The sequence below is a fragment of the Hemicordylus capensis genome, chromosome 4 (genome assembly GCF_027244095.1).
Source record: "Hemicordylus capensis ecotype Gifberg chromosome 4, rHemCap1.1.pri, whole genome shotgun sequence".
Lineage (NCBI taxonomy): Eukaryota > Metazoa > Chordata > Lepidosauria > Squamata > Cordylidae > Hemicordylus > Hemicordylus capensis.
The window spans coordinates 6,595,991-6,616,709 of record NC_069660.1 but is presented as its reverse complement, the minus strand read 5'-3'; the positions used below and the strand labels follow the sequence as shown (position 1 = coordinate 6,616,709).

The 20,719-nt window shown below is 46.8% G+C and overlaps 1 protein-coding gene across 4 annotated transcripts; it reads left to right on the top strand.

Annotated features, from left to right (window-relative positions):
- The first annotated feature begins 5,182 nt into the window (after positions 1-5,182).
- Positions 5,183-17,078, top strand: LOC128352862 (signal-regulatory protein beta-1-like). 4 transcript variants are annotated; one of them, XM_053313408.1, is made up of 5 exons: positions 5,183-5,296; positions 10,577-10,891; positions 11,451-11,795; positions 14,587-14,638; positions 16,955-17,078. In XM_053313408.1, exons 1-5 carry the CDS (start codon positions 5,221-5,223, stop codon positions 16,974-16,976), a joined length of 810 nt encoding a protein of 269 aa, XP_053169383.1. In that variant the 5' UTR covers positions 5,183-5,220; the 3' UTR covers positions 16,977-17,078. The 4 variants fall into 4 exon arrangements, with proteins under 4 accessions (XP_053169383.1, XP_053169382.1, XP_053169381.1 ...); XM_053313407.1 differs by having other exon boundaries at positions 11,451-11,801; XM_053313406.1 differs by lacking the exon at positions 16,955-17,078 and having other exon boundaries at positions 14,587-15,981.
- The last annotated feature ends 3,641 nt before the right edge of the window (positions 17,079-20,719 follow it).

Below are 20,719 nucleotides of genomic sequence, written 5' to 3'. Positions count from 1 at the left end.
CTTCAGGTCTAAACTAGCAAGGCAGACCAAGACCGCGACGTGTGAGCGCCTTGCTAATGAGGAATGCCAGGCTATTCAGACCCTACTTCAAAGGGCATTCACTGATGGGAGGGTTCTTCTCACCTAAAAAGAGATAACAATGATGCACTCTTGGGAGTAATGCAGATAAGGTGGCACATTCCCAAATCTGTTCTGAATTAACAAATTAGCTGGCAAGGATTCAGTGTAGTAGCCCATAAATACTATAGATATGGAATCTTTCCACTTACAATAGTCAAAGTTCTATTCACCACACACATCACATTTACATAGCTTCTTCCTGCCTTTGGTGGGCAAGCTACCCTCAGAGTGATTAAGTTTGAGTGAGTGAGTGAGTGAGTGAGAGAGAGAGAGAGAGAGAGAGAGAGAGAGAGAGAGAGTGTGTGTGTGTGTGTGTGTATACACATACATAGAGCCACACACACCAAAGGCTCTAGGCCAGGGTTCCCAATCTGGGAGCCTCCAGATGTTGCTGAACTACAACTCCCATCAGCTCCAGCAACAATAAATTGCAGCTGGGGCTGATGGGAGTTGTAGTTCAGCAACATCTTGAAGCTCCCAGATTGGGAACCATGCTTTAGGCAGTTCACAAAAATACATACAATGAACACAAGAACAAAACAGCTATTAAAACAACGATTTAAAACATTCAAATAATACTAAAAGCCGGGCTTAAAAAATGTGTCTTAAGATCTCTTTTAAAGGCTGGTAAAGATGTTAAGCCAAGAGTGTCTATAGGGAGCACATTCCACAGCCCAGGAGCAACTACAGAGAAGGCCCACTCCTGAATCAATGCCAGACAAGCTGGCAGCATCCGGAGACGGACCTCTCCTGATGACCTTAATGTGTGGTGGGGATCATGCAGAAGAAGACACTCTCCCAGGTAACCCAGTCCTAAGCCAGTTAGGGCTTTAAAGGTAATTACCAGCACTTTGTGTTTTGCCTGGAAACCTACTGGCAGCCAATGCAGTTGTTTTAAGACAGGCATAATATGGTCTCTCCAAGGAATCCCGGAGACCAATCTAGCTGCTGCATTTTGGACCAACTGAAGTTTCCAAACTACATACAAAGGCAGCCACATGTGGAGCACATTGCAGTAGTCAAGCCTAGAGGTTACCAGTGAGTGCACCACTGTTTTGAGATGATTATTTTCAAGGAACAGACACTGCTGTCATATCAACAGAAGTTGATAGAAAGTGCTCCTGGCCATAGCCTCAACCTGAGAAACCAGAGTGAGGCCTGGGTCCAGAAGCACTCCCAAGCTACATACTTGTTCCTTCAGGGGGAGTGCAACCACATCCAGAACAGGAAGATCTATCATGTCCCTTGAAGTATGGCCCCTTAACATGAGTACCTCCATCTTGTTTGGATTCAGTTTCAATTTATTATCCCTCTTTCAGTTCATTACTGCCTGTAGGCAGGCATTTAGGTGAGGTTATGCCATTTCCTGATGATGCTATCATGGAGAAACAGATTTGGGTGTCATCAGCATATTGATAACATGCTGCTCCAAATCTCCCGATCATCTCACCCAGTGGTTTCATGCAGATGTTAAAAAGCATCGGAGATAGGATGGAGTCCTCAGGGACACCATATAATAGTTCTTGTTTCAGAGAGCAACTATATCCTAGCAGTACCATCTGGAATCTATCAGAGAGATAGGAACAGAACCACTGCAAAGCAGTGCTACCTATTCCCAAATCCCTCAAATAATCTAGGAGGATACTATGGTCAATAGTATCGAAAGCCACAGAAAGGTCCAAAAGAACCAACAGATTCACACTCAATCTGCCCATTCCTTGGAGATCATCCATCAGGCCAACCAAGGCTGTCTGTCTCCACTCCACAGCCTGCTCTAAAGCCAGTTTGAAATGGATCTAGATAATCAGTGAGCCTGGTCTCACGATCAGTGAGACCCGCTTTTGCCGGTTTTGTGGGGAGAGTGGGCGGTAGCCCTGGGTGGCCGGATCGATTGCCCACATGACTGCCAGCTCCATGACAGAGCTGGCAGCGGCTGGGGATTTCGGGGCCGCGTGGCCCCCGGAAGCTCCAGTATGCCCTGCGCGAGCGCACAGGGCATACTGGGGAGACCCCCAAGCCAGAAAGCTGCTTTTCAGCCTCCCGCCGGGGGTCTACTCGTGAGTAGCCATGACGCAGAGCCGGGCCGCAGCTACTCACGATAAAAAAAACCGGTTCGCTCAGCAAACCCGGTTTAAGGTGCGGGCTACTTGAGCAGGTTACCCACTCAAGAACCACTGGGCTCACAGCTGAGCCTGGTGGTTCTCACGACTGTAGAAAATTGGGCTAGCGGAAGCTAGCCCAATTTTCTACAATCGTGTGAACAGCCTCAGTATCTTCCAAAACTGCCAGGAGCTGATCAGTCACCACCTTCTCAATTACTTTGGTCATCCAAGGGAGGTTGGAGACTGGCCTATAATTATCCATCACTGAGGAGTCTAGGGCAGGCTTCTTAAGTGGAGGTCTCACAATTGCCTCCTCAAACATGGAGGCATTCTGCCCTCCCTCAGCGAGGCATTTATGATGTCAACTAGGCCATCTGTGCTAGATGTTATAAGCCAGGTTGGGTATGGATCCAAAGGACAAGTGGTAGGCCGAACAGCTCTAAGGAGCTTGTCCACATCCTCAGGAATCACAAACTGAAACTAATCTACTCTAATTGAACCAGAGGAGTTACTGGACACCTCTGCAATTAACCCCGCCATAACTGTGGAGTCCAAGTCGGCTCGAATGCGAGAGATTTTAGCCACAAAGAAGTTGCTAAAAGCATCACAGCAAGATGATGAAAAATTCAAATCGAAGTTCAGAGAGGAGGGAACCTGAATCAATCCCTTCACAACTCTGTACAACTCCGCTGGACGTGAACTTGCAGATGCAATATGTGCAGAGTGGAATTGCATCTTTACTGCATGAGTTGCCACAGAATAAGCCTTCAGATCGGCTTTATGTTGTGTCTGATCAGATTCAAGCCGAGTCTTCCTCCACTTACACTCTAGTCATCTCCCTAGCTGCTTCAGCAGTCATAGCTGTTCAGTGTACCATGGAGCCAGTTTTGAAGTGGAACGGAGAAGACGTTTTGGGGTGACAGTGTCTACTGCCATGGTATGCTCCCTATTCCAAGTCTCCAACAGGACATTAACAGAATCACCAAAAGAACCAACTCTAAATCCCTCCAAGGCCTCTTGGAATCCTATAGGAGCCAACAGCCTTCTTGGGCAGATCATCCTAATAGATCCTGCGCCCCTAAAGAGGTGGGCTGTGGCCATGAAACCAACCTTAACCAGATGGCGGTCCGTCCATGACAATGGAGACACTCTAGGATTCTCCACCCATGGAACACCACCCTGATCTGAACAAAAGACCAAACAGAGAGCGTTACCAGCAGTGTGTGTTGGCCCCGTGACCAATTGGGATAGGCCCATAGTTGTCATGGCCACTATGAACTCCTGAGTTGCTCCAGACAAGCCATCCCCATAGTGGACATTGAAGCCATCCAGCACCAAAAGCCAGGGCGACTCTAACACCAACACTGCGAACAGCTCTATCAGCTCAGTTAGGGACTCCATTGGGCAACTCAGGGTGCCCAGTACACCAGTAGAATCCCCAATCTATCCCAAGTCCCCAGGAAGAGATACACACACTCAATATGGTCCAGTTCTTTCACAGGGATTCTGGTAAGGGAGATGTTGGAATAACATCTCCCTTGCAGAATCGATGGATCACAGCCACTCCACACACATCCCGCTCCATTCCCCTGACCTGCTGCACCACAGAACAGGGAGGAGCTGAGCCCACATCGGGCCACTTGCCTTCCCCAACCAGCTCTCAGTTATATAAGTCAAGTCAGCAACCTCATCCACGATCAAATCATGGATGATCTCACTCAATCTTGTTTTGAACCGACCTGGCATTGCAAAGGAGCAAAGGTAATCTGGGAGTAACAGCAGGAGAGAGGACAAGCCCTCAACTCCTGCCTGTAGGCTTCCAGCAGCATCTGGTGGGCCACTGTGGGAGACGGGATGCTGGACTAGAGGGGCCTCCTTAGGTCTGATCCAGCAGGGCTGTTCTGATGTTCTTGTGCAAAGGTCAGGTACTGTGGGTGGGTGGAACTAGTCACCAAGGCCTGACCGCTGACAGGGCTGCAGGAAGGTGAAACAGCTATTAAATTTCTGATTCCCCTTCCCTTTTAACAGCCTGCTGACCTGCCAATGCCAAGTCTTGTATTCCCCACCCCTCCTGTAATCGCTGCTCCTGAACCCTCAAAAGCACTCCCAACTCCCTCGTCTGTCCCAGAGCCCTGATGCATAGCTGTAATTAGCCAGGCACGAACAAGGAGCAAAAGGAGTCGCTTCATAAGCACAAACAGGACCTTCAACAAAAAGCTCTCCCCCAAAACTGGCTTCAAGGTACCTGACCCCACCCAAAGGCTGTCAAAAATACAAGGGAAAGATAACCCACCTTCCACCCACCATCCCACACCGAAGATCACCTCCAAAGACCAGCCCACTTTGGCAGCCACACCAGCAGCTGCACCAGCCAGATGCCTGCCTTCCTCTTATCAGCAGGAGAGCCAGCCACGCCTCTTACACGTGGCCTCCCACCTCCCTCCAGCAAGCCTTACACATCAGAAGACAGCAGGCGGCAGCAGATAGTAGCCAGAGCAGAGAAAAAACTGCAGCAAGTCCTCTCACAGAGATGTAAAAAGGCCAGATGCCAAAGTGCTCAGTTGCTCTCACCCTGATAAATATAAGGAGAATCACCACTTGAAGAGTGCCTCTTTGCCCAGTTAGCAGGGCTATTTTTGGGGGGGAGACGGGGATTCATTCCCTTTTTCTGTGGTACTCACATGACTTTGGTTACACTGGGAATTCATTCTCTGGGGAGACCACCAAAGTCTCCATTTCTGGATGTATAAAGCTGCCCAAAAAAATGAGTCTGTTTTCCACCAGTGTCTCTATCCATCCGCCATGACCTTGTCTCTAAAATGCCCTTCTTGGCAAGCAAAAGACAATCTGCAATGAGCAGCAAATTCAGTCTGATGAATTAATTATTTCATCACTTCCCCTGAACAAATATAGGAGAAGGAAGTGACCATTTCAAAAATGTCATTCTGCAACTAGGAAGAAATATTATAAACAGCACAGAAAAATCTCCACCACCCCAATGACTACTTCAAGCCACATCTCCAGATTGCCTTGCCTGGTCCTCCTGGGGCTGTTCCTTCTCCTGGGAATCCCTGGTGAGTTTTGATGTGGGAGTTTAGCCCCAGTGGGTTGTTCAGGAGTTCAAAGAAACCCCAGACACTGATGCATTCAATTGCAAGTCCAATGGAGGGGGAGGAGCTGATTTGTGGGGGAAGGAGGGATGGCGTGTGGTCTTCTGAGTACAAGGATTAGCAAGAACAGGGCTGGCATGGGTGGCGTCTTAACACATTCTTAATGGGTTGGCTTCAGTGCTGGGGCGTAGCAAGGTTGGAATGGGCCTGGAGACTTTAAAATGGGCCCCTTGCTGTATATTTATATAACGCTTTTCAACAGTGGCAAGAGCCACTGCAGAGATGCTGTTCTGGGGATGGGCAGGGCCAGTTGTTCTCTCCCTACCAAATAAAGAGAATCACCACATACTTCTTTACCCACCCACCCCCTTCTGTCTGTAAAACCATGAAGGACCAGTGAAAGGAGGATCTGGGGGTCAAGATTGCTGCTGGGATACAAGCTGGGATCCTGCTGGGATACGAGCCTCCCCATCTCTGGCAATTTTTTAAAAACTTCTGAAAACACATCTCTTCAACCTAGCTTTCTCAGCTTTTTAAAAATTCGTTTTTAAATTGTTCTGATTATTTAATTGTTGTTTTATGATGTTTTTAATTGTTAATCATTGTTTTATGCCTTTATAAATTTTGTATTAACTGATTTTAATGGTGTTTTAATGTAAACCGCCCTGAGCCTTTTGGAAGGGCGGTATAAACGTTTTAGTAATAAATAATAAATAAATACGAGAGTGTCTGGGAAGGGGAGAGAGTAACAATGGCAAGAGATCTCTGCTCAGATTTCCCCCTTTTTTTCTTGAATTAAAAGTGGATCTTTCTTATTTGAATAGGCAACAACAGCCCCTTTTGAATGGTAGCCTGAAGCTTGGAGGTGGGGGTTGCTTCTGCTTCGTTTTTTAATCTGAACCAAGTTTATGGCGCCCAGCCCAGTGAAAGGAGTAATGAACACAAGCCTCCAAATTCAGAATCTGACCCAGAGATTGTCAAACTGGGTCCCCAGTTACTGTTGAACCTACAACTCCCATCATCCACAGCTACAATGGCCTTCGGGCTGATGGGAGTTGTAATTGCACAACATCTGTGGACCTGAATTTGACAGTTTACTGGAATAAGTAGATCGAATTTGTTGTAGAGGCTTTAAGCCATAAAGTGAGTGTTTATATGGTTCCTGCTCTTGTGAGAGCTCCTTTGTTTAGTATGGTGGAAACCCCTCCATCAGTACATGTGCACAGCCCCCCCCCACACGCTCCGTTTAACCCTGTGTTTTCTTGCTTGCACTCCTCCTTCTCCTCTGCTGCTTTCATGCCCCCCACCCCAAACCACTTTGTGAATGCTTGTGCACATCAAAAGGGGGCAATCTCCCAATTTGGGGTCAGGGTGGTTCTCTAAGCTTATTTGGGGGATTTGAGCAGGGAAGCTTCAATTCTGCAGGAATGAAGCTTCAGTTCATTCCTGCAGCTTTGAGATTCCTGCCTGCAACCTTGGAGAAGCTGCTGCCAGTCTGTGTAGGCATTTACCAAGCTAGATGGACCAGTGGTCTGACTCAGTATATAGCAGCTGCCTATGTTCCTATGGACATTGAAGTTCCTGAGCACCACAAGCCTGTTAGCCGTCCCATAACAAATTGTTCTCTGGGCAGCTCACAACACAACATTTCTCTGTGTAAACCACCCTGAGCCATTTTCGGAAGGGTGGTATAGAAATCAAATAAATAAATAAAAACAGCATTGAAGCATCAAGTAAAAATACATAACATGAAATCACAACACACACACACACACACACACAAACAACAAAACCATTTGGAAACTTTTTTTAAAAAATCAGTTTTAAAATCAAAATTTAAAAGTTAAAACTTTTCCCGGCGGGTAGACCGGGCCTCCGGCGATCGGTGTCCTTTGCGGCGCGCGCGCAAGCGTGCACACGCAAAGTGCCTTCAGTATGCAGCAGGCCTTCCTAGCGAGAGGAGCTCTGTCTGGTAGCTCCTCTCGTTTTTTACTAAAGCATCGGGTGAGGACTCGGGCGGGCGGGCGGGCAGCTGGGAGGGAGGGAGGGAGGGCTGGCGGGTGACGGCGGCGGCAGGGGTATTGGTAGTTTTGGGGGTAAATCTGCTTGCGGCAGGGGGGGCGGCGGCGGCTGGTTTCCAGCACCCCGTTAGTCTGTTAAATACGGGCGCTGGAGGGGGCAAAGAGGCGGGAGGGGTAAGCAAGCCCTCCCGCCCTTAAAGCAATGCCCCCCACCCGGACCCGAACCAGCAAGGGCCGAACCAGTCCGGCAGTTCGGCCATTCTTTAGAATGGCCGCCGGACCGGTTCGGACTCACCCCTAATACAAAGTGCTAGTTATAACTTATAAAGCCCTAAATGGCTTAGGCCCTGGGTATCTAAGAGAACGTCTTCTTCATTATGATCCCAACCGCCCACTGAGGTCGTCCGGAGAGATCCGTCTCCAGTTGCCGCCAGCTTGGCTGGTGGCCACACAGGGACGGGCTTTCTCGGTTGCTGCCCCGAGACTGTGGAATGTGCTCCCTTCTGAGATAAGATCCTCCCCATCTCTGACAATTTTTAAAAAGCATTTGAAAACCCACCTCTTCACCCAAGCTTTTTCTGTTCTTTAATATTTAAGGTTTTAATTCGTGGCTGATTTTTAAATTAGTTTCTGTATATATTTTAACTTGTTTTATACTATTGTAAACCACCCAGAGATGAAAGTTTGGGGCAGTGTACAAATGTAATAAAATAAAATAAAATAAAATAAAATAAAATAAAATAAAATAATGACCACTAGCAGCACTGGGTGTAGAGAGAGATAGTTAGGGTCTCCTTCTCTTTCCTGTTTATCTCCTCCTCCCCTCCCCAGAATGCTTCTAGCTCTCTCTCTGAGCATCATGCATGCTTCTGTAGGTCTCTCTCTCCGACCAACATGTAGCCAGCAGTTAGAGATAGGCCTTTTCTATCACCATGGACCTCTGAATAAAGTAGATGAGTTTAACCTTGCATGAATCTCCATGCTTATCATTCACAAACTGTTGCCCCTGAGACTCTGTTAACTTCTGCTGTAATGGGAGTGAGTTAGCTCCTGAAATACTCTGCTATACAAGTAAATTTCTCTAACATGAAGCCTCTGTAAATCTGATGGTTTCTTAAACTTGAGCTTTAAGCTTTGCAGACATGAGGAGGGTTTGTTACAGAAAGCACTCAGTCAGATGTATTTTAAAACAAAAATAAGGATAATATTTATTAAAGTTGTTTCTAAGGTTGATTGGTTTCACTACTGATTAGTAGGGCTGATATCTTGCTTGGTTACAATTGTCATAAGTCATAAAACTTCACAAGTTATAAAACTTTGCAGGGTGCTTTCCAGATTAGACCCTACAACCGGCCCAGGGTCACAACATATCTGCTAAGTGTGCTTCTGTACTTCCTGTGTTGTGATACTACAGTCCCTATGCTGTCAGCAGGGCGACGGTCACATTTCTGATGCCTTGTTTCAGATTTAATTGCTGCAGTATAGTGCTATAACATTGTAATTGTGTTGCAAAGGGTTTGCTGTATTTTCCCATTGTAGGATTTTTTTTATTCTGAGGCTCATTGTGAATATAATCGTGCCAAGCTGAAGTTGTAGCAGGTAATCTGGAAAGCGCCCAGGTCTTAAACCAGTTCCTTCTTAGAACTGTAATACTTCCAGTCTGTATCACAGACTGTCCTAATAACCCAGTCCTTTATTTCAGACTGTCCTAACACTTTTGAGCCCCAAACTTATTTAAATACATCTTTCTTTCTCTATCTATCTATCTATCTATCTATCTATCTATCTATCTATCTATTTATTTATTCCTCTCCTCTGTGTAAACCTCCCTGAGCCATTTTTGGAAGGGCGGTATAGAAATCAATCAATCAATCAATCAATCCTCTCCACTTTAAGACTGTTCCTACCCAGACCCAAATCCCCACTGAAGTGTTGTCACTCTCTAACTGCCTCTTTTGACTGATCGCTCTTCCCAATGTTCTCAACACATTTGCATCGAGTTCTGCATCCTTTCATCACTCCCACTCATCCTTGCTTATCACTGTCATTCACATCTGGATGATGTGTCTAGGCAAAAGATGTGTCTCTTGCTTAATTTTTAAAACATTACACAAACCATTCTACAAAACAAGATAACTTTGCATTAAACACAACACAGTACAAATATTTTTTTCTTTTTCTCTTTCACTTACATTGCTTTTCTGGATAAACACTCCTTTAATAGCAATAGCAATAGCACTTACATTTATATACCGCTTTATAGCCAGAGCTCTCTAAGCGGTTTACAATGGTTTAGCATATTGCCCCCAACATTCTGGGTACTCATTTTACCGACCTCGGAAGGATGGAAGGCTGAGTCAACCTTGAGCCCCTGGTCAGGATCGAACTTGTAACCTTCTGGCTACAGGGCGGCAGTTTTACCACTGCGCCACCAGGGGCTCTTTAAGGTTATTCACATGACCATTATTAGGCTAGGGAGGGCTGGCAGGGGAGAAGACAGGCTTTAACCCACCTACCCCCAGATGACCAAGAAAAATCCAGAGCCGCACATTTTGTGCACCCACATGACAAGCACTGCTTCCCAGCCTCTGAATATCCCACAATGCACCGCATGAGTGCAGTGCAGTGCATTGCAGGATTCCACCATGAGCTGTGCACTCCAGGTGCCCACCTCTGTGTTTGCTTGGGCTGCGTGCTGAACTTGGGGTAAAGGGCACACTTGCACCCTTTAATTCAGGTTGGAGACCAGCGTAAAAAGTCAGGTTAGTCCATGAGGCAATGCTGGAGTTGGGTTCAATCCTGGCAGTTCACTTGAACAGCCCTACCCAGGCTGGGCTTTCCGAACCTGGGTTTGGCTACTCATGTGAACAGCCTCTCTGTTTACCTGGATCATATTCCACTACAATACATAACCTCTGTAACAAATGTATGCAACTGTTCATATCAGTAACAAAATTAAACACGTATATACATAAAGAGGGCTCCACCCTTCCAGTAGGAAGAGGTTTGTGGTACGGGCAGTTTCTAGGAATAGACTCAGGGTGACTTGGGGCACCCTCCTCCTCCTCCTCCTGCTTCCAAATCACTTCAAGTTTGGAGCAAACCAGCTAAAGGGAGCTGCTAAAGGGAGCTAAAGGGAGGAGGGTCCTCTGGGTTCGGGGAAGGGGCTTCTTTATCCAGCAGGGCATGCCCATGAACATGTCACGCTTCCTCCTTTCTGCAGCCACGCCATCCCAGCCCTCGATCAGTCCCCCTCCTGGCAGAGTGGAGCCGGGGGCCTCAGCAACTTTCAGCTGTACCTCCGCTGGATTCTCCCCTCCAGCCATCACTGTCACCTGGTTGAAGGACGGGAGAGGACTCTCTGCCAGGCAGCCCATCGTCCAGCCCCCGGGAGACAGCACCTCCTACGAGGTCACGAGCACTGTGGATGTCCAGCTCACGAAAATGGATGTCAAGTCCCAGCTGACCTGCCAGATCCAGCACAGCACCTTGAAGGCCCCCTTGCAGCAGACTATTAGACTTGGAAGTGTCCTACGAGGTAGGGAGTCGGGCGGGGCCTTGGGGATTAGTTTGGGGAAGGATGTGACTTTGCTTTTGGATCACAGAATACCTTTCTCGGGAGCTTTCTAGGAGCATCTTGCTGGTCCCTGTGTCAACAAGTCATCCAGACCCAACAAAGCAACACTTGTGCCCTTCAGGCTGGCTTTGGCTTGATTTTCTTTCCTTCTCAGTAGGATTCATAAATGAGAAGTAAATTCAAGTAGGAAACTTTTCTAATGAATGGGGTCACTGGGCTTGTAGAAGGCCTGTGTAACTCCCTGATGGAGTCAAGCGGGGTGAAGGGTTAAGTCACAAGAGATCTGAGGATACTGTGATGAATGTTGTTGCCTAAAGCAGAATCCTCAAAGTTGAATCCCCAAATCCTATTTGACTACAATTCCCATCATCCCCAGCCACCACTGCTAATAAACTTAAGCCATGAAAAAAAAAAAGAAAATAAGGTATGAAGTAATTCCAGCCCACATGGTGTCCAGCAAATATTTCTTCCAATGGAAATTAGGTTCTTGATGCTGATCTGCTTGGCTTTGTTTGCTCAGTTCCCCCCACGGTGCAAGTGGAAACAACCAGCCCCCCTCCTCCCATCCAGCTGAATGCATTAGTGATGATCACTTGCAAAGCAGAAAGATTTTACCCCAGTGATGCAACCTTGGTCTGGTTGGAGAACGGCAAAGAGACTGGTCAAGGGAAGACTGACCCCGTGACCCAGGATTCGAATGGGTTGTTCTCCCTCAAGAGTTCCTTGGAGGTGAATGCAACTGAGGAGAAGAACATGACGGAGTTCACCTGCCGGGTCAAGCATGATTCCCAGCCTCCAGTTAATGGAAGCCTTGAACTGAAAATCGGGGTGCAGCCTCCAAAAGACGGCGATCCATTTGTGCCAGGTAAAGGTGGGTTTGCTTGCTCAACCATAACCTAGGGTTTGTTTTGTCCTTTCTCTCTCCATCCAGTCCATCCAGGCTGATCTTTGGCAGGGGGATTGGTCAGCTCACATTGGGAAAGTGTGTGAGAGTTAGTGGCCTTTTGAATCGTTCCAACATGTCTCGGGACTGCGGTGTCACCTGGCTGCCCTTAGTTAAACCCAAACCCGACACCGCCTGGATTCACTAAAGCCTCATTCTGTGCGCCCCAATTTGATGGTGTGAGCTGAGCCTTCATCTTCTATGTCAGGGTTCTCAAGTCAAGGTCAAGTCAGCCCCCCTCCTCCCATCCAGCTGAATGCACTTGTGACCATCACCTGCAGTGTGGAAGGATTCTACCCCAATGATGCAAGCTTGGTATGGTTGGAGAATGGCAAAGAGATTGGTCCAGGAAGGCTTGACCCCATGACCCAGGATTTGGCTGGGTTGTTCTGTCTCAAGAGTTCCTTGAAGGTGAATGCACCTGAGCAGAACATCATGACAGAGTTCACCTGCTGGGTCGTGCATGATTCTCAGCCTCCAATTAATGGAAGTCTTGTACTGAAAGTTGGGGTGCAACCTGCAGAAGATAGAAATGGCAATTCACTTGGGCCAGGTAAAGTAATCTGTTTTCCAGGTAAAGGACAGGTAGAATATAGAACATAGGAAGTTGCCATATACTGAGTCAGACCAGTGGTCTATCTAGCTCAGTATTGTCTTCACAGACTGGCATCAGCTTCTCCAAGGTTGCATGCAGGAATCTCGCTCAGCCCTATCTTGGAGATGCTTCCAGGGAGGGAACTTGGAACCTTCTGCTCTTCCCAAAGCGGATCCATCCCGAGGGGAATATCTGACCATGCTCACACATTACATCTCCCATTCATATGCAAGCAGGTCAGACCCTGCTTAGCAAAGGTGACAAGTCATGCTTGCTGCCACAAGACTAGCAATCTTCTCCCAGCTGAAGGCTGCTCAACTATTTTCCAGGGTTGGGTATGTTCTCTCTCTCGCTCTCCTCAATTCACATTGATTTTTAGACCTCATTAAAGCATAGATAAAACAAATAAAAACAAAGATCTTACAAACTCCCGCAAATGCATTTCAGTGTCCAAACATCATTGTCAATGCTCTATGTCAAACAGCTGGAGACACTTAAGATTAAATACAGCAACTGAGACCAAATAACCAATCCAAGGACAGGAGCAAGGAGGGAGGAGGAGATGAGTGGCTCTATAGGGTGGGTGGTGGGTGGGGTGGATTAACCCTTTTATAGAGCCTTCTAGATTAACCCTTTTATAGACCAATAAATTTCATTGCCTCTCATTTCTTCTCTAACATTAATAGTTGGTTGCAACTGTTCAATATACATGGCCTCTTTTAGTGGGGACTAAGGGAGGACCTTAATTTCTTTGAGTTGGTCAATATTAGTATGCATCTTGGGGGTATTGCTGGGCCCGGCTCTTCTTTTGGAAGCTCAGGTGGAGGCAGTGCCCAGGGGTGCCTTTGCACGGTTTCGGCTACTGCGCCAGCTGCGTCCCTTTCTCAAGAAGGCAGTGCAAAATGCGGCAGCTAGGATTTTACTAGTTCTGGTTCTGAGGCCTTCTGGCTGGGCCAAAGTATTTGTGCCCCCGAATATGGCTGGGGCAATGCATGGGTCATGCTCCATTCCGGGAGGGGCTGAAATTCATGCTGAACAATGAAGTTCATAGTTACATGAACTGGTCGACTTGGGTGTGAACTCACTGAATAAAAAGCTGGCATGCCTTAGAAGAAAGGTACATGGAGATCTGAATGGGTGACCTTAAAGCTTATCTGGAAAAGGAGCTGTCTCTCCAGGTGCAAAGGTAAATTTTCCTAAGTTTTATCAAGTTCTCTCCTTCTGGTCTTTGCCAGCTCATTAGCTGTTGATGGTGGGGTGGAGAGTTGCTGTGCTTATGAGTTACTGCAGGGGAGATTAGTGGAGCAATCTCTCTTGTAAAAAGGGAGCTTGTTGTTACTCTCCTCTGAGCGGATGCTTTTGGCCTGGGGTCTACTTTGCTAGCCTCCTTTCTTTGACAGAGAAACAAAGAGAGGTTCTTTTTTTAATGGGGATGACTCCCTTTCAGTCTTTGTTATTATGTCCTCTGGGTAGCCCCATGTCATGCTTATGCTAATGGAGAAGAGAGCAGGTCTGGTGGTAGCAAGCATGACTTGTCCCCTTAGCTAAGCAGGTTCTGCCCTGGTTGCATATGAAAGGGAGACTAGAAGTGTGAGCACTGTAAGATATTCCCCTCAGGGGATGGAGCCGCTCTGGGAAGAGCAGAAGGTTCCAAGTTCCCTCCCTGGCAGCATCTCCAAGATAGGGCTGAGAGAGATTCCTGCCTGCAACCTTGGAGAAGCCGCTGCCAGTCTGTGAAGATAATACTGAGCTAGATAGACCAATGGTCTGACTCAGTATATGGCAGCTTCCTATGTTCCTATGTAAGCGACTATTTGCAAGGCTTGCCACATATGGGCATGTTCAGAGTTCATGATCCCACAAACTCAAGTATCCAAAATGGAAGCTGTAGTCCCACAGTTCCAAAAATATGGTAAGGTGCTGTCTGCTCCCCCCCCCCCCACACACATATAGCTGTTTTGGCCAGGAAGATGGTGGGATTAGGGTGGCTAATTGTTATCATACATTTTATTACTTAAATATATGGTTAACAATTGCAAATCTTCAGGATGAAGCAGGCTAGAAATCCAATAAATCGAAATTCATGTAAACGTCTTGCCCTTCTTGTTTTCTTTTCAGGTCAATGGCTATTGTCGAACCCTGGTCTCTGGATTGGACTTTTCCTGAGCAAGTGTGTAGGTTTTCTTCTCCTTGTATACCTTTTCCTAAGAAAAGAACATGGAAAGATTACTCTGCAACATATGATTAAGAGTGCTCAGGGAACAGGAATGGCAGCAGAGAGTCCCACCTAGGGCTTCTCTGGGCTTTCTTTCACTGCCCCCTTGCTGTGGAAGGAAGCAGGAGCAAGACCCACCAAATGGGTTGCAGCTTGTGAACCAAGAATTAAACACTGAGCTCTGCTCCTCTTATCTAAGTTCTAGATTGGATCTGCTGTTTAAAAATATTCTCTGAACACTCACTCACTTGCTTTCATTGTACTAAAGGATGTGCAACAGTTTTTTTAAAAAAAATATTTCAAACAAGCAGGATGTTAATTTAAGATAAACTGATAGAGCAGGAAGAGAAGGCAGTGGGCATGAAAAGAAAAAAGAACAGGAATAAGTGTTAGCTTAAAAGACTCTGCAACCTCAGCAGAAGATTCAATTCAATTCAATTCATTTATTACGATCACAGACCAGTACAGTGTACAAACAGAAGTCCAACAAAAAAGCCTACAGAACCTACAGATTTATAATGCAGTGTTAAGCACATACTTAAGCATACAGATCAGTTAACAATGATTCTTAATGAACTCCTGGTGGATTTTACTGGCTATCAAACAGAACTTAGCCAGAACTTAGCCATATGACTGGTCTCTGGGTCATCTCGGAGAGACCCCATTACTCCTCTGCTGATGGAGCTACACTGGCTGCCAATAGGTTTCTGGACAAAATACAAAGTGCTAGTTATAACTTATAAAGCCCTAAATGGCTTAGGCCCTGGGTATTTAAGAGAGTGTCTTCTCCACTATGAGCCACACTGCCCATTGAAGTAATCTGAGGAGGTCCGTCTTCAGTTACCGCCGACTCATCTGGTGGCTACACAGAGACGGGCCTTCTCGGCTGCTGCCCCAAGGTTGTGGAATGCCCTCCCTCCTGTGATACGATCTGTCCCATCTCTGGCAATTTTTAAAAAAACATCTGAAAACCTATCTTTTCACCCAAGCTTTCCCAGTTTTAAAAAATTGTCTCTCTTAATTTTATGGCTGTTTTTAAATTGTTGCATTGTTTTAACTTTTTAATATGTGTTTTAATTGTTTTATGCTAACCACCTAGAGACAAAAATTTGGGCAGTATAGAAGTTTACTCAATCAATAAATAAATATTATCAGATCTTAGGTCATTCTGGTCATTTAAAAGATAATCAAGATAAAAAGAATCTGTACAACCTGGATGGCAACTAATAAAAGGGGTTATATGTTGTCAGAGATGCAGGTTATGGGCGGTATAGAAATGTAATACATAAATAAATGTTTATGCCGTATATCTTGGTAAAATTGGCACATGAGCCATTGTTTTGATATCTCCCGATTTGTAGAGACAAATACATTCTTTGTTGGGGATTTTCTGGTATCTCAGTTCCAGGATTGCTGATTGCAAGGCATTGCATCACGTCTGTGTCAGAGCTCTGTGGTATTTTGGCATGATTAACTGGTTTAGGTATCTAGCAGGGTTGAAACTTAGAACTTGGTTGCCCAAATAGACACCAATAGGAATTGAGCCCTGATCAATTTGATGCTCCATATCATATATTCTTTGTCTGAGTTTGGCCCTGGCATTCTCATTCCCCAGAGTTATTAATGCAAAAGGGGAGAAACCCTAATGATGCAGCCCTTTATCCAGCTCTCTTTTCCACCTGGAAAGGAGGCCTGCAGGGTCGAAAACCGGCTTCAGCCAGAATTCGAAGATATTAATACATGCTCTGGCCTCTACTTTAAGCAGTCCTGCTTCCAGACAAAGGACAGCACTGGACACACACTGGGGTACCTGAAAAATGTTCCTCAGGAACTTAGATTGCACGGCTTCTACCTTAGAGAAGTTAGAGTATATGCCAAGTTGAGCTCCATACAGGAGCTGTGTCCGTACTTTAGCTGAAAAGAGTTTTATTGCAGAGGGGGTAAATTGGCACCCCTGGAGTGATGGAAAGATTGAAGCTACACTATAGGAAGCTGTCAGACCCTTGGTCCATCCAGCTCAGTATCATCTACCCAGACTGGCAGCAGCTTCTCCAACGATATGAGCAGGAGTCTCTCTCAGCCCTATCTTGGAGATGCCAGGGGGGGATTGGAACCTTCTGCATGCAAGCATGCAGGTGCTCTTCCCAGATCTCCCCCATTCCCTAAGAGGAATATCTTCCTGTGCTCACGTGTAGTCTCCCACTCAAATGCATACCAGAGCAGACCCTGCTCAGCAAAAAGTGAACACTCCTCAATTTCTCTCTTTCATAGAGTGTCCCAGGGCATGGTCTGAAGGAACATGATGCAGCAACCATGCTGAAGCTCAAGAGATCTGGCCTATGCCTGGACGGGAGGTCATCAGGAAACCCCATCCATGCTGCATGGAATTAAAATAACCCTGTAATGAATAATAATCATACTTGGTATAACACCAACAAATAGCCGTTTAGGTGCTATATACTTTGGAAAAAACTTATTTTCAGCCAACAGTGCCATTATCTAAAATCAACCAGGACACAGGAAGGGAGAGGGCACAAAAGGGAGAGGAGGGGGCTGCAGGTTGGACTGAGAGTGAGCCATGAAACTCAGTGGGACAAGTTAAGCAGAGATTTAAACGGGGTTTGCCAACACTCTAAGGTCATTCACATGACCAATTGAAGTCCAGCAGAGAAGGTGGGGGGCAAGGGAAGGCAAGATAAAACTTACCTTTCCCCCAGATGAATGTCTGTGTTGTGTGGGGCAACGCGGATGTATGGAGGCTGGGAAAATGAGTCCCGGCCTCCAAGAAGCCTTGATTGCACTGTGTGAGCAGCCTCAACACCCACATGACCCCAAACCAAGAGGTAAAGGGCATGTGGTTAAAGTCTGGGTCAATTCCTGGGCTTGTGGGGGAGGCAGCACTGGGAGTGGCCTCGATCCCAGTCCTATGAATAGCACCTGAAGCCCCCCAATGGCGCAAGGCATCATAGCCCAAGCACGCACACAGTTTGGAGAGAAGTACACTGGCTCAGTACATCCAGTCCTTGCAAGGTCCACAGAGTCCATGATGCAGAAGCCATCCTTGAGTTGCTGCTTAGAAAGCAAGGCCATCTGGAGGAGGCAGCAGGGGGCCTGCAGTCAGCTTGTGTGGTGCAGCCCACCGAGTGGAAGAGGCACAACATCTTGCCCCAGAGAACACATCCTCTGAGCCTTTCTCCCTGCATGCCCAGCCTTGTGCTCACTGACAATGCTGGAACCTTTCCTGTGCCTGCAGCTACCTCTGAGACAGCTATTTATCTGTTTATGTTAACATGCACCCTGCCTTTCCCCAAGGCTCCAGGCAGCTTGCATAAAATGTGGAATCAAAACAAAAAAAGGAAGCCAAATCACAAGAATTATCAAAAGGTGCATAAAATCATCTCTTCAGCAGAACACATTAAACCAGCAATACTATGCCAGCTCCAAGAACCTCCCTGCAAGATGAAATCAGCCATGTTGGGCAAAGATCATCCAAAGAACAGGTGGAAGACCATACCGCTCTAAGCAGCTTGTCCACATCCTTGTTAATGGTCCTGCTCCCAGGGGAATTGGCAGATACCCCTGACTATGTTTTAGGCTTGTGTGGGGGAATTAGCAAGCTTGAATGGAATAGCCCCACCTCAGAATTAATTTGTGCAAAGCTTTGGTCGTAGGAAGAACTAAACAGAGAGGTTAAAGTTCCAAAATAGAATAAGATTTATTTGAGGGTTTTTAGGGGTACAGGAAGAATCTGAACAGCAAAATGTGGGAACTACCAGTTGGTAGCCCAAACTAAGTATGGGGTGCTCCTGGGAGCCCCCAAACCGGCTGTCATGGTAACATCCTCAGGAGACACAAACCAAAACTGATCCCATCTAATCTCACAAGAGGGATAGCAGGACACCCCTCTAACTGGCTCTTCAGAAATATTGGGGACCAGATCAGCCCGAATGCGAGAGATTTTATCCACAAAGAGCTCATTGAATGAGACACAGTGAGACATTGTTTCCAGAAACAGATTTGAAACAGAATGGGCTTGAGTTAAACCCCTAACAATCCAGAACAGCTCTGCTGGACAAGAACTTGCAGACACAATACAGACAGAATAAAATCGCTTCCTTGCTGCACATATTGCCACAACAGAGGCCTTCAGATGGGCTCTGCGCTGTGTCTTATCGAATTCAAGGTGAGCCCTCCTCCATTTGCACACCAATCTACCTTGCCACTTCAGCTCTTGTAGCTTTTCCGTATACCATGGAGCTAATTTTGAAGCAGGTTGGAGAAGACACTTAGGAGCAAACATGTCTACTGCCCTGGTAAGTTATCTGTTCCAAGCATCCACTGGGCACCAACAGAATCACTGGCAGAACCAACGCCAAAATCTCCAGGTCCTTTGGAATCCTACTATTTGTTATTGTTGTTGTTGTACTGGATCCAACAGCCTTCTCATGTGGACCATTCTAATAGGTCCACCAGCCTTGCAGGGGTCAGACATGACTTGTGAGACCAACTTTAACCAGGAAGTGGTCCATCCATCACAATGGGGAAACTATAGGAGACCCCACCCCACAGAACACCCCCCTGTTCTGAGCAAAAGACCAAATCCAGCATGTGGCCAATGACATGTTTAGGTCCTAGGACTAATTGGGTTAGGCCCATAGTTGTCATACCCAATGTGAGCTCCTGAGCAGCACCAGACAAGCCAGTCCCAAAGTGGACATTGAAATCATCCAGCACCAAAAGCCTAGGTGACTCCTTCCAACACCAACTCAGTGACCAGCTCCATCAGCTCAGTTAGGAAGTCTCTTTGGCAGCAGGGTGGGTGGTCCATCAACAGAATCCCCAATCTATCCCGAGACCCCAACCTAAGGTACCCACACTCAATATAAGTCAATTCTCTCACAGGGATCCTGGTACGGGAGATGTTATTCTTATGGACCATGGCCACTGTTGTGCCAGGGGCATGGGTCTTTGCTAGGGTCCAAGACAGAGAGGCATGCACATGCAAGCTGAAGGCGAATAGATGTCATTTTAATCAGAGAAAGATAAAGGGGTATTAGGCTTACACCCCTTGAAACACACATTACTGGGGATCCCAATGTAATGGGGGATGTGGCTTTTCTTGGCATTGGGCTGAGGCACTGGCATGCTGGTGAGATTCAAATAGCACTCTCAAAGGGCTGCCTTTTGTAGCTGATTCCAGAAAACCTTCCCTTGCTGGCAAATAGACAGGCATGAGCAACGCATGGCCAACGCAGGTGCACAGAGAGACAGTATAATGCGCAAGGTCCTCACACAGAACACTGATCAGGCGATGCAGCTAAAGGTATCACTAACCAAAATTAGGAGCTCAGCAGAGATGAGAAGGAGAGAGAATGCTTTATACAAGCCACTAACACTCAAGCAAGATGGCCGCCCTGTGCCTTGCCTTCTACACAGGGACTGGCAAAGGCATTACACTACATTTTATGGCTGAGATCCTGATGCAGACACTAAACGTTCCCTCCTCGTCATACAATGGCCTTGCACAAGGCAGGTAATCTTTCCCTACCATGTCATTACAGCCACTCCATACATGCATGCCAACCACTTCCCCTAACCTGCTCAACAACAGAATACCCTGGCGGGGGAGGCGTTGAGCCCACAAAGGACCTCTGGACTCTCCCAGGTCGGCTTCTTCATCCATGATCAGCTTGGCAGACTTTCAACTGCATCTCAGTTTAAGGATGGGAGGAGAATCCTAGACCTGCAGCAAGGAACAGCAGCTCCCACCAGGTCTTGAACTTTGGAAGTGGCACTCTTTGAGAAGGATGTGGGCAAGGTCCCAGCTCACCTGCCAGATAATCCACAGCATTTGACATGACCCACCCCCACCAACCCTGGCTCAGATATGAACTCTTGAAGATGCCCGAGGGACTGAAATGGATGCCTGCATAGTAAGTGCCCAGTTGGTCCTTCTGATGAAGAGCTGGCCATGGCACCCAAAAGCAGATCCAAGAAGGACAAAGCAACAGAAGCCCTGGAAATCATTTTGAGATG